At 44.1% G+C, this 13988-nt stretch overlaps 1 protein-coding gene across 4 annotated transcripts in view; it reads left to right on the top strand.

Annotated features, from left to right (window-relative positions):
- LOC137368934 (probable ATP-dependent RNA helicase DDX60) overlaps positions 1-12689 on the top strand; it is a 141319-nt gene extending 128630 nt beyond the window's left edge. For 3 of the 4 annotated variants that reach the window (XM_068029259.1, XM_068029258.1, XM_068029262.1), the window contains 4 exons: positions 636-784; positions 1794-1945; positions 2658-2720; positions 10652-12689. In XM_068029259.1, coding sequence (XP_067885360.1) covers positions 636-784; positions 1794-1945; positions 2658-2720; positions 10652-10757 — 470 coding nt within the window. In that variant the 3' untranslated portion in view covers positions 10758-12689. The remainder of the gene's footprint in view (positions 1-635; positions 785-1793; positions 1946-2657; positions 2721-10651) is intronic. The other variant, XM_068029260.1, reaches the window with a different exon arrangement.
- Positions 12690-13988: the final 1299 nt, after the last annotated feature.

Raw genomic sequence — 13988 nt, 5'->3', positions numbered from 1 at the left:
CTCAAGAAGCTCGACACCATCCAGGACAAAGCAGCCCGCTTGATTGGCACCCCGTCCACAAACATTCACTCCCTCCAACATGGACAGTGCACTGCAGCAATGCACCAAGGCACCTTAGACAGCACATTCCAAGTCTGCGACTTCTACCACCTAGAAGGACAAGGGCAGCAGATGCATGGGAACACCACCAGCTGCAAGTTCCCCTCCAAGCCACACACCATCCTGACTTAAAACTATATCGCCGTTCCTGCAATGTCACTGCCACAAAATCATGGAACTTCCTTCCTAACAGCACTGTGGGTGTACCTACCACACATGGACTGCAGTGGTTCAAGAAGGCAGCTCACCACCACCTTCTCAAGGGCAATTAGGAATGAGCAATAATTGCTGACCTAGCCAACGACATCCTCATCCCATGAACGAATAAAAAATTGTATAGCTCTTTCAAAGACCCAGCACAGGCATGATGGGCCGAATGGTCTCTTTCTGTGCTGTAAGATTCTATGATTCTAAGCTCGTAGTAGGTAGAGGGAAATGCTCAGTTCCTCCTGTTTGGGTGAGTAATCTACTTTCTTGGTGTATTCATTTACAATTGATGGTGAATTTATAACAACAGTATTTGTTTTTTTATCTAGCATTTATGGGCCCCCAGTTACCTGAAGCCACTGCCTTCACCTCGAAGCTGGCAAAAGCCATAAGAGGCCCGTCAACAGTGGTGTCATTATTCGCTCGTTTATCTGGACACACTGATCTCGACCTGTTTAAGCAAGATAATGTTGATCCAGTAAGTTCCATTATTGACCTGATAGTAACATCACCAGGAGCAGGGTTTGGGCAGTGAGAAACACCAAATACTAAATTGGACATAGAGCTGGCACAGACACGATGGGCCAAATCGCCTCCATCTGTGTTGTAAGATGAGGAAATCTAACTGGTGGAAATTCTAGGCCAATAAATTGGACAAGAACAATAAATGCCAGTGGAGGACTTATTGCACCCATGAGTGGAACCAATTGCCACTTTGAAATAGAAGGCAGCATCTTGCCTGATCAGAAAGTTTTGGGTTCAAAGCCAACTCCAGGACTTGAGCACATTGTTGACACTTCAGTGCATTACTGAGGGATTTCTGCATCATTGGTGAGACAATGAAATATTAATCCGAGGACAGTCTACCTGTTGAGAAGGATCCTCCTGGCCCTATTAAGAACTACCACTGTCAAAGCAGATCAATTAGTCATTCATCTCATTTGCTGTTTGTGGGATCTTGCTGTGCATAAATTGGCTGATGCATTTCCAACATTGCAACAATGACTGCGCTTCAAAAGTACTTCATTGATTGTGAAGCACTTTTGCTAAATGGTGGATCTTAAAATAGTGCCAGAAAATTAGCGCTAATAAATGTTTCATCCCCTCCCCTCTCCTCCCGTCCTCACCCGTTCCCTCCTCTCTCCACCCTTCTCCTCCTGCCCTCTTCCTTCCCCTTTCCTGCCATTCTAGTCTCTCCCCTCTCCTGCCCTCCTCTTCCCTCTGCTCTCTGCTCCTCCCCTCCTCTCTTCTCCCCTCCCCTCTTCTCCCCTCCCCTCTCATCTTGTCGCCACCCCTCCACTTCCCTCTCATCCCATTGCCTTCCCCTCCTCTCTTCCCCTCCATAGGCTTTAGCAGTGGCAAATGCCAATCCCTGAAGAGGGTACCACAGTGTCCGCCTGGACACAGCAGGCCTCCTGCGACCTGTTATCACTGGAGGACTTGATCTTGCACAGTAATAATACGGATATACTTGTTGCCATTTTCAGATCATTTTCCGCACGCTTGGAATTCATAAGAACAACATCCCCATTCTGAGCTTGAAATCCTACGACAAGCAAGGCAGACAGATGCCTCTTAATGCCTATGCGCTCGACTTCTACAAACACGGCTGCCTAGATGCTTTACACTCGGATAATGGGTGAGGAATTGTGTATTTAACCTGCAGTTTAATAGCTCAATGCAAACTGCCCATTTCTGTCACTATCCCTGCCTCAGCTTATCTGTTGCTGAAACCCTTCATCCATTTGTTACATCCAGACTCGACTATTCCAATATTCTCTTGGACAGCCTCTCACCTTCCATTCTCTATAATCTTGAGGTCATCCAAAACTCTGCTGCCTGTATCTTAACTTGCACCAAGTCCTATTGACCCATCACTCCTGTGCTCGCTGACTGATACTGGCTCCCGGTCCTGCAATGCCTCAAATTTAAAATTCTCATCCTGGTTTTCAATTCCCTCCATGGCTTTGCCCCTCCTTATCTCTGTTATTGCCTCCAGCTCCACAACCCTCCAAGATATCTGGGCTCCTCCAATTCCAGCTTCTTGCACATCCCCAATTTTAATCTCTCCATCATTGGTGGCTGTGCCTTCAGCTGCCTGGGCCCTCAGCTCTCAAATTCCCTCCCTAAACCTTTCTGCCTCTCTATCTCACTTTCCTCCTTCAAAACACTCCTTAAAACTTACCGTTTTGACCAAACCTTTGGTCATCTGGCCTAATATCTCCTCAAGTGGCTTGGTATGAAATTTTGTTTGATCACACTCCTACTGCATTAAAGGCGCTATATAAATACAATTTGCCATAGCTTCGATAAACAATAATTTATATCTTTTTCCCTCTTTAATTTATTAGGTTAAATAGAGGAGAGGCCTTCAATCTGCTGAAAGATTTCTCGTTGGTTATTGCTACAATCAGGTAAAACTGTGTTTGTTTTTCAATTATGGCAAACTCCTTTTATTTTAATTTATTTTATTTTTAATACATTTTGTTTAATGGTTGACCTACAGAATCTTAAATAGAAAATTAGGAAGGTATAGGACCATGGAACGTAGGAACAGGAAGAGGCCATTCGTCCCTTCAAGCCTCTTCTACCATTCAATGAGATCATGGCTGATCTGTATAAACTCAATCTTCCCACCTTGGTTCCAGTTTACTTACGAACTTTGTCACTGAGGACATTCAATACAGGGATCAATAGATTTTTTGACACTAAGGAAATTTAGAGACATGGGGAAACTGCGGAAGCTAGACTTGAGGTAGAAAATCAGCCATGATCTTATTGAATGGTGGAGCAGGCTCTAAGGGCCAAATAGCCTTCTCCTGCTCCTATTTCTTATGTTCTAACAAAAATCTGTCAATCTCAGTTTTGAAATTTTCAATGGCCCCAGATTCTACAGGTTTTTGGGAGAGAGAGTTGGAGATTCCCACTAACCTTTGAGTGAAGAGGTGCTCCCTGATATCACCCTTTAACGGCCGAGCTCTAATTTTAAGCTTATGCCCCCTTGTTCTTGACTCTCCCACCATGGTGAATAGTTTCTCACTGACTACACTATCAAATCCTTTAATCATTCGAAACGCCTTTGCGGTCTATTTGTAAGTCTCCTAGTAAACTAACACCTCTCAGTCAATCACTCCTTAAATATCTTCCAATTTATTGCATCATCTGCCTCCACTAATTCCCTAACCATTACATTTCGCACACGCTCGTCTCTCTGCCTGAAGTAGATGAATGGAGTTGATGCTCTGAAGTGGCCCAGTGAGCCAAATAGTTGTTACAAATCAACGACTGCAGTGGTTGGAGAAGAAGAAAACAGATACCAATTTCTCTAATTAGAATAAAACATGAGGCAGAAGCTAAGATCCCAGGAGAGGGTTCAGGCAGAGGGTCCATACTGTCATGCAGGCCCCCACCTGCCAAGGATGAGGCATATTAATTCTGTCATATGAATGTTGATTTTAAGCTTGCTTGGAAGAAGAGAAGGCCTGTTACAAGGGCTGCCAGACACTTAGCTGAAAAACATTTGCATACTGACAGACAGTACTTGTGGAGACAAAAGGACCATTCCCTGACACATTCAACCCACAATGGATTTTGATCACCAGACATTGAAGGTGCAAGGAAGAGCATTCCAGAGACTGCTAATGTGAAAGAATCGACAAAAGCCAGGACTGATTAAACCAGCTGGTCACATGAATAACCGGTTGGTCCACAGAGTTTTTGAGCTCAGAAAAACTGTTTGCTCCTGGAGTGAGAAGACCTCTCCTGTCTGCTCCCCTCTCTTTCTCACAAGCCTCTGGACCCACTGAGGACACATGAATTTCAAGAGAGAAAAGTCTCCTAAAGCGAACAAGGTTTAAGAAGAACAAGGTTTTGGGCGGCACAGTGGCGCAGTGGTTAGCACCGCAGCCTCACAGCTCCAGTGACCCGGGTTCAATTCTGGGTACTGCCTGTGTGGAGTTTGCAAGTTCTCCCTGTGTCTGCGTGGGTTTCCTCTGGGTGCTCCGGTTTCCTCCCACAGCCAAAAAGACTTGCAGGTTGATAGGTGAATTGGCCATTATAAATTGCCACTAGTATAGGTAGGTGGTAGGGGAATATCGGGACAGGTGGGGATGTGGTAGGAATATGGGATTAGTGTAGGATTAGTATAATATGGGTGGTTAATGGTCGGCACAGACTCGGTGGGCTGAAGGGCCTGTTTCAGTGCTGTATATCTAAAAAAAAAATCTAAAAAAGAATACTGGGTACCAACAAAAAGCAAGACCTACCTACAAAGAACAAAGAACAAAGAACAAAGAAAATTACAGCACAGGAACAGGCCCTTCGGCCCTCCAAGCCTGCGCCGATCCAGATCCTCTATCTAAACATGTCGCCTATTTTCTAAGGGTCTGTATCTCTTTTCTTCCTGCCCATTCATGTATCTGTCTAGATACATCTGAAAAGACGCCATCATGCCCGCATCTACCACCTCCGCTGGCAACGCGTTCCAGGCACCCACCACCCTCTGCGTAAAGAACTTTCCACGCATATCCCCCCTAAACTTTTCCCCTTTCACTTTGAACTCGTGTCCTCTAGTAATTGAATCCCCCACTCTGGGAAAAAGCCTCTTGCTATCCACCCTGTCTATACCTCTCATGATTTTGTACACCTCAATCAGGTCCCCCCTCAACCTCCGTCTTTCTAATGAAAATAATCCTAATCTACTCAACCTCTCTTCATAGCTAGCGCCCTCCATACCAGGCAACATCCTGGTGAACCTCCTCTGCACCCTCTCCAAAGCATCCACATCCTTTTGGTAATGTGGCGACCAGAACTGCACGCAGTATTCCAAATGTGGCCGAACCAAAGTCCTATACAACTGTAACATGACCTGCCAACTCTTGTACTCAATACCCCGTCCGATGAAGGAAAGCATGCCGTATGCCTTCTTGACCACTCTATTTACCTGCGTTGCCACCTTCAGGGAACAGTGGACCTGAACACCCAGATCTCTCTGGACATCAATTTTCCCCAGGACTTTTCCATTTACTGTATAGTTCACTCTTGAATTGGATCTTCGAAAATGCATCACCTCGCATTTGCCCTGATTGAACTCCATCTGCCATTTCTCTGCCCAACTCTCCAATCTATCTATATTCTGCTGTATTCTCTGACAGTCCCCTTCACGATCTGCTACTCCACCAATCTTAGTGTCGTCTGCAAACTTGCTAATCAGTCCACCTATACTTTCCTCCAAATCATTAATGTATATCACAAACAACAGTGGTCCCAGCATGGATCCCTGTGGAACACCACTGGTCACACGTCTCCATTTTGAGAAACTCCCTTCTACTGCTACTCTCTGTCTCCTGTTGCCCAGCCAGTTCTTTATCCATCTAGCTAGTACACCTTGGACCCCATGCGCCTTCACTTTCTCCATCAGCCTGCCATGGGGAACCTTATCAAACGCCTTACTGAAGTCCATGTATATGACATCGACAGCCCTTCCCTCATCAATCAACTTTGTCACTTCCTCAAAGAATTCTATTAAGTTGGTAAGACATGACCTTCCCTGCACAAAACCATGTTGCCTATCACTGATAAGCCCATTTTCTTCCAAATGGGAATAGATCCTATCCCTCAGTATCTTCTCCAGCAGCTTCCCTACCACTGACGTCAGGCTCACCGGTCTATAATTACCTGGATTATCCCTGCTACCCTTCTTAAACAAGGGGACAACATTAGCAATTCTCCAGTCCTCTGGGACCTCACCTGTGTTTAAGGATGCTGCAAAGATATCTGTTAAGGCCCCAGCTATTTCCTCTCTCACTTCCCTCAGTAACCTGGGATAGATCCCATCCGGACCTGGGGACTTGTCCACCTTAATGCCCTTTAGAATACCCAACACTTCCTCCCTCCTTATGCCGACTTGACCTAGAGTAATCAAACATCTGTTCCTAACCTCAACATCCGTCATGTCCCTCTCCTCGGTGAATACCGATGCAAAGTACTCGTTTAGAATCTCACCCAATTTCTCTGAGTCCAAGCATAACATTCCTCCTTTGTCCTTTAGTGGGCCAATCCTTTCTCTAGTTACCCTCTTTCTCCTTATATATGAATAAAAGGCTTTGGGATTTTCTTTAACCCTGTTTGCTAAAGATATTTCATGACCCCTTTTAGCCCTCTTAATTCCTCGTTTCAGATTGGTCCTACATTCCCGATATTCTTTCAAAGCTTCGTCTTTCATCAGCCGCCTAGACCTTATGTATGCTTCCTTTTTCCTCTTAGCTAGTCTCACAATTTCACCTGTCATCCATGGTTCCCTAATCTTGCCATTTCTATCCCTCATTTTCACAGGAACATGTCTCTCCTGCACGCTAATCAACTTCTCTTTAAAAGCCTCCCACATATCACATGTGGATTTACCTTCAAACAGCTGCTCCCAATCTACATTCCCCAGCTCCTGCCGAATTTTGGTATAGTTGGCCTTCCCCCAATTTAGCACTCTTCCTTTAGGACCACTCTCGTCTTTGTCCATGAGTATTTTAAAGCTTACGGAATTGTGATCACTATTCCCAAAGTAGTCCCCTACTGAAACTTCAAACACCTGGCCAGGCTCATTCCCCAACACCAGGTCCAGTATGGCCCCTTCCCGAGTTGGACTATTTACATACTGCTCTAGAAAACCCTCCTGGATGCTCCTTACAAATTCTGCTCCATCTAGACCTCTAACACTAAGTGAATCCCAGTCAATGTTGGGAAAATTAAAATCTCCTATCGCCACCACCCTGTTGCTCCTACATCTTTCCATAATCTGTTTACATATTTGTACCTCTATCTCACGCTCGCTGTTGGGAGGCCTGTAGTACAGCCCCAACATTGTTACCGCACCCTCCCTATTTCTGAGTTCTGTCCATATTGCCTCACTGCTCGAGTCCTCCATAGTGCCCTTCTTCAGCACAGCTGTGATATCCTCTTTGACCAGTAATGCAACTCCTCCACCCCTTTTACCTCCCTCTCTATCCCGTCTGAAGCATCGATATCCTGGGATATTTAGTTGCCAATCATGCCCTTCCCTCAACCAAGTCTCAGTAATAGCAATAACATCATACGCCCAGGTACTAATCCAAGCCCTAAGTTCATCTGCCTTACCTACTACACTTCTTGCATTAAAACAAATGCACCTCAGACCACCAGTCCCTTTACATTCATCATCTGCTCCCTGCCTGCTCTTCCCCTTAGTCACACTGACTTCATTATCTAGTTCCTTACAGGCTTTTGTTACTACCTCCTTACTGTCAACTGACCTCCTCAATTGGTTCCCATCCCCCTGCCACATTAGTTTAAACCCTCCCCAACAGCGTTAGCAAAAGTACCCCCAAGGACATTGGTTCCAGTCCGGCCCAGGTGTAGACCGTCCAATTTGTAATAGTCCCACCTCCCCCAGAACCGGTCCCAATGTTCCAAAAATCTGAACCCCTCCTTCCTGCACCATCTCTCAAGCCACGCATTCATCCTGACTATTCTTTCATTTCTACTCTGACTATCACGTGGCACTGGTAGCAATCCTGAGATTACTACCTCTGAGGCCCTACTTTTTAACTTGGCTCCTAACTCCCTAAACTCTGCTTGTAGGACCTCATCCCGTTTTTTACCTATATCATTGGTGCCTATGTGCACAACGACAACTGGCTGTTCACCCTCCCCTTTTAGAATGTTCTGCAGCCGATCTGAGACATCCCTGACCCGTGCACTTGGGAGGCAACATACCATTCGGGAGCCTCGTTTTCGACCACAGAACCGCCTATCTACTCCCCTTACAATCGAATCCCCTATGACTATAGCCCTTCCACTCTTTTTCCCGCCCTTCTGAACAGCAGAGCCAGCCACGGTGCCATGAACCTGGCTACTGCTGCCTTCCCCTGGTGAGCCATCTCCCTCAACAGTATCCAAAATGGTATACCTGTTGTGGAGGGAGATGACCGCAGGGGACACCTGCGCTGCCTTCCTGCTCTTTCTCTGCCTTTTGGTCACCCATTCCCTTTCTCCCTCAGCAATCCTAATCTTCGGTGTGACCAATTCACTAAACGTGCTATCCACGACCTCCTCAGCATCGCGCATGCTCCAAAGTGAGTCCATCCGCAGCTCCAGAGCCATCATGCGGTCTAACAAGAGCTGCAGTTGGACACACTTCCTGCACGTGAAGGAGTCAGGGACATCAGCCGTGTCCCTAAGCTCCCACATTGAGCAAGAGGAGCATGACACGGGTCTGAGATCTCCTGCCATTTTTAATCTTAAGCTTAACTTAGTTAAATGAAAAAGGAACGAAAAGTTTTTACCAATCACGATAAAACCAGAGAAATTGAAAAAGCCTTACCTTATATATACCCCACCGAGTCTTTTTCTTTGGTTCGAGGAGGAGGGCGGGTGGGAGACACTACAAGTGTGGTGTCTCAGGTTCAGAAACCGCCCAAATATATAGTGTTTTACTTACCCAGCAGCCCCCTGGCCTCCGCCGAAAACAAAAGGAAATTAAGTTTACTTTCAAACTGACCTTCCCAGCTGCTCACTCGCCCGCACTCTCTGCTCCCGAAAAAGCTGCTGCAATGAAAGGAAAGTTATTTTAAACCGCCCAAATATATAGTGTTTTACTTACCCAGCAGCCCCCTGGCCTCCGCCGAAAACAAAAGGAAATTAAGTTTACTTTCAAACTGACCTTCCCAGCTGCTCACTCGCCCGCACTCTCTGCTCCCGAAAAAGCTGCTGCAATGAAAGGAAAGTTATTTTAAACCGCCCAAATATATAGTGTTTTACTTACCCAGCAGCCCCCTGGCCTCCGCCGAAAACAAAAGGAAATTAAGTTTACTTTCAAACTGACCTTCCCAGCTGCTCACTCGCCCGCACTCTCTGCTCCCGAAAAAGCTGCTGCAATGAAAGGAAAGTTATTTTAAACCGCCCAAATATATAGTGTTTTACTTACCCAGCAGCCCCCTGGCCTCCGCCGAAAACAAAAGGAAATTAAGTTTACTTTCAAACTGACCTTCCCAGCTGCTCACTCGCCCGCACTCTCTGCTCCCGAAAAAGCTGCTGCAATCAAGGACTTTACAGTGAGCTCGAAGAACAGTAACCAAAACCATCTTCAGATATTGCTTCAAACTTTTCCACTTTATTTCTTCTGCTCTTTTCTGTCTCTATCTGCACGTGTATCGCGTATGCATGCTAGTGTGGGCGCATCGTGTATCCATAGACGTTAACCGAATTAGAATTTAAGTTTCATAAAGTTCAACCTTTTTTCTTTAAACTTAAGAAAACCTGTTTGGGTTGTTTCTTTGCCTTATAATTGGAAGTTAATGAACAAAGATTCACTAAGGGAGAGCTAAAAAAAAAAGGTGTGTTTAAAACGAAACTATTTCACCATAAGGCCAGGTGAAGGCTGAGAGGGAATCCTAGACCCCTTTCTCACCTGGTCGTAACAATGCAGAGGGTCCATGCAAAGGGTCCATGCAGAGGCCGTGACAGAGGCAGGGGCCGAGGCAAGGCTCAAGGCTGGGCCTGAGGCAGGGGCAGAGACTGAAGCCTGAGAGGCATTGCTTGAATTTGTAAAATGGGGTGAATTCACACTACAGGTAGAATGGCTGCAGGAGACTCTCCAAATTGACCAATCAACTTAAGGAGAAACACATCATCGCTCCAGTGTTTCTGCAACTTCCCCACCACAGGTTACACCAAATGATCAGGAGAACGCCCATACAGAACTTTAAATCTTTTTATCAGTGTAATGAGTGTTTTGACTTTACACTGACACTAAACTTATGCTGTGCCGCACAACTTAGAGGCGCTAAAGCTCAACTCAACACTGAGATTGAACAGAATGTGCTTCTATACTCTGGAGTTTAGAAGAATGAGAGGTGATCTCATTGAAATGTATAAAATTCTTCGAAGACTTGACAGGTTAAATGTTGGGAAAATGTTTCCCCTGGCTGGAGAGTCTAGAACTAGGGGTCATAGTCTCAGGATAAGGAGTCGGCCATTTCAGATGATGAGGGAAACCTTCAGTCAGTGAGTTGTGAATCTTTGGAAATCTCTACGCCATAAGCTCAGTCGTGGAGTATATTCCAGGCTGAGATCAATAGATTCTTGGACACTAAGGGAATCAAGGATATGGGGACAAGACAGGAAAATGGACTTGAGGTAGAACATCAGCCATGATTGTATTGAATGGCGGAGCAGGCTCGAGTGGCTTTATGGTCTACTCCTGCTCTTGTCTCTTATGTTCTTCAAACCCTCCATTGGACCCCCAGTGCTAAACGTCACATGATTTGACCATCAATGTTTAATACTCATATGCCATTCCATTTTGTTTTGGCAGCACTTCCCTCTCAGAGCTGTGCGGTAATGAACATGACTGTGTTGTGTTAGCATTTCAGCAACTAAACAGCAGCTACAGCCACAAGCTCCATGAGGTGTCCAGCTAATATCACTGATACAAGAAGTTAGACTGTGCCACTTTCCTACGTAACAACGATCACCATACACAGGAAACCCTTTGGGATGTTTCAATATGATGTGATAAGTCACTGTGTATGTCTTTTTCTTTGGACAATATGTTTGCACAATGTCCAATACGGATGCTGGCACTGATATTTATAATGTATACCTTTGCACAGTTATATGAAATTCCCTACTTTAAAACACAGTTTAACTTAGAATCAGGCAACCTTACAGCCTATCATAACTGTGCTGTCTCTTTGAAAGACTATATCCAATTAGTTCCCCTCCATACTCTAATTGTCAGCTGTTCTTTTTCAAAAATTTATTGACTTCCTTTTTCAAAACTATGGTGAATGTTGATTTGGTCGGACATTCCAGGTCTGAACAACCTTTTATATGAACAATTTTACCCAACCGTCCTCTTTCATGCTTTTGGTGATGACCTTAAAATTATGTCTTTTGGTCTTGAATTGTAATGGTCTTGTACCAAATACATCTTTGAATTCCTCTCACTGTTTTGTCTGTACGTTTCACTACCAGGAGAAATAGATTTTGTCTGATTTACCATATTAAAACCTCTCATCATTTGGAATCATAGAAGGGTTACATCACAGAAGGGGACCATTGCTCATCATGTCCAAGCCGGCTTTACAAGAGCAATTTAGCTAGTTCCACTCCCCCACCTTTTCTTTGTAGTCCTGAAAATCCTTTCTTTTCAGAAATTATCCAGTTCCCTTTTGAAAACCATGATTTTCTTCATGTCGCCTTTCGTTCTTTTTCCATTCACCAATGGGAACAGATTCTCCCTATCTACTCTGTCCACACTCCTCATCATTTTGAACAGTTTGATTAAATCTCCTCTCAACCTTCTCACTCTAAGGAAGCCCTCTTGAAGTCCTCTTATATTGCTGGAACAACAACACTTAACTCTGCCTTTAATGGGCCCTCACTCCTCCTTAACACTCTAATTCTCTTAATATATTTATGAAACAACATATCCTGTTAAACGTCAAATCTCTTGCAAGTTTATTTTTCAGATTCTCTTTTTGCACCTCTTATTAATTTCTTTGTATCCTTTGTTAATTTTCCCAATCTTCAGAATTTCCACTTCCCTTGCATTTATTTTGTTCAGTCTGATACTGTCTCGTACTTTGTTTGTTGCCCATGGTTGTTTAAGGACACAAGTGGAGCCTTTGTCTTTCTGGGCTGTGTACTGGTCAACTATTGTACCAAATATTTTTAGATTTAAAAAAAATTAATTCATGGAATGTGGGCATCACTGGCAAGGCCAGCATTTCTTACCAATCGTTAATTGCTCTCGATAAGGTGGTAGTGAGCCCCCCATAACTGAATGGCTTGCCAGGCCATTTTAGAGGACAGACCCATTGGTGTGGGTCTGGATTCATGTGCAGGCCAGACCAGGTAAGGATGGCAGATTTCCTTCCCGAAACCTGAAGTGAACCTGGTGGATTTTTACAACAATCCAGTAGTTGCATGGTCACCATCACTGATGCTAGTTTTTTCAATTCCAGATTTATTTAATTAATTAATTAATTGAATTTAAGTTGTCCAGCTGCCATAATGGAATTTGAACTTATGTCCCCAGATCATTAGTCCAGACCTCTAAATTAATAGTTCAATAACATACTCCACCATATCCCTCACTTGCAGTTGGTGAGTTTTACCCATTAACCATTCAGTACAGGGTGAAATCAAAGAAGAGAAACTCGAGAAGGATTGTACCATTATTCAAGGAGGGAAGATCCATTTGAAAAGCTTCACATTTAGACATAGTGCTTAACAGGAGCTCTTTAATACAAATAATCCTGTTGCAAAAATGCAGGAACTGTCCGTTTACTATTTTCTTGATGTTTGAATTATTGCTGATCAGAATAAAAACTTACCCTGAAGAATGATGGTTCCATCTGTTTCTTTCATTTTTATTTGATTACTATTATGGCCTGGTGGTAAGGGGTGGTTTCCACTGTTCACCTCCGAACTGACAGCAGTTGTGTTTTGTGTAAAATGATAAGTTAGCCCCTAATTGTTTTACTTGCCAAATAATCAGACAGTGACAGGTTTTCTTGTAGCTTTAAAACAGATGATTAACTATTTATTGCAAAATATTCATTCCCCGAAATGTTCACAATACCACTCATGCATATATTCGCTTTCATATTCGCTCTCAAGAGAAGATAGATAAAAGGTGAAGGGTAAGAATTCAAGGTATGGTAGGTGTGCATGGTTTACAGTAAACCTGTTGAATCTTCTAAGTAGAACAGTCTCTTTTTAAAGATGCAGGCCTAGGTTGTTTGGAAACTTGACTTGTTGAGATATTGTAGATTTCTGATGGTAAAGATTTCAGATTAGAGGTGGTGGGTCACTTTCAGTTTTGTGCTGCATTAAATTGAAGCATAGAATTCGAGCAGGGCTCCTTCTCTGCCTGACCACTGGCTGGACTGCTTCCCACAGCCACTGCCTGGACTGTTCCTGTGATGTTCTTGTGATCTTTCCCTCTCTCTCTCCAGAGAGTTACCTTTTAAGGTAAAAATCTCTCACATTATCCTCTGTTAGGAGTTGCATGTCTCCTCCCCCGCTATGACCACACAATAGACCAGGATGTGTGTTTTTTATGTTTGGGGAATGTGGGCATTACTGGCTAGGCCAGCATTTATTGCCCATCCCTAATTGCCCTTGAGAAGTGAGCTGCCTTCTGGAAGCGTGCAGTCCTAGGGGTGTAGGGTCACCAACAGTGCTGTTAGGATTTGTTTCTTTGTTTCAGAAGAACCCATTCAATTCAGGATTGTCTCTTGATGGGTTCAGGATGGGTGTAATTGACACCTCTTAGCCTGGAATGTATCCTGTTGTCCTCAACAGACAGTGATACAGTTTGTTTGAATATAAAGGCCAAGTCAACTGACCTTCAGCAGCCATTTTGTAGCACATTGTCCACTTTTTAAAGGAAAAGTCAATTTTTTATAACTCTTCAGTTTGGTTCTGTATTTTTATCACTGCACTTCTCCTGAGTGTGACATTGCCTAGGAATACTTCGTATTTACAGTACAGAAACAGGCCATTCCTGAATTGGCCCTTTGGCAACACCATATTTTTATTCATTCATGGGATGTGGGCGTCGCTGGCCAGACCAGTATTTATTGCCTAACCTTAATTGCCCTTGAGAAGGTGGTGGTGAGTTGCCTTCTTGAATTGCTGCA

Source organism: Heterodontus francisci, chromosome 4, assembly GCF_036365525.1.
Source record: "Heterodontus francisci isolate sHetFra1 chromosome 4, sHetFra1.hap1, whole genome shotgun sequence".
In the NCBI taxonomy this organism is placed as follows: Eukaryota; Metazoa; Chordata; class Chondrichthyes; order Heterodontiformes; family Heterodontidae; genus Heterodontus; species Heterodontus francisci.
This window is presented reverse-complemented; position numbering and strand designations above follow the sequence as displayed.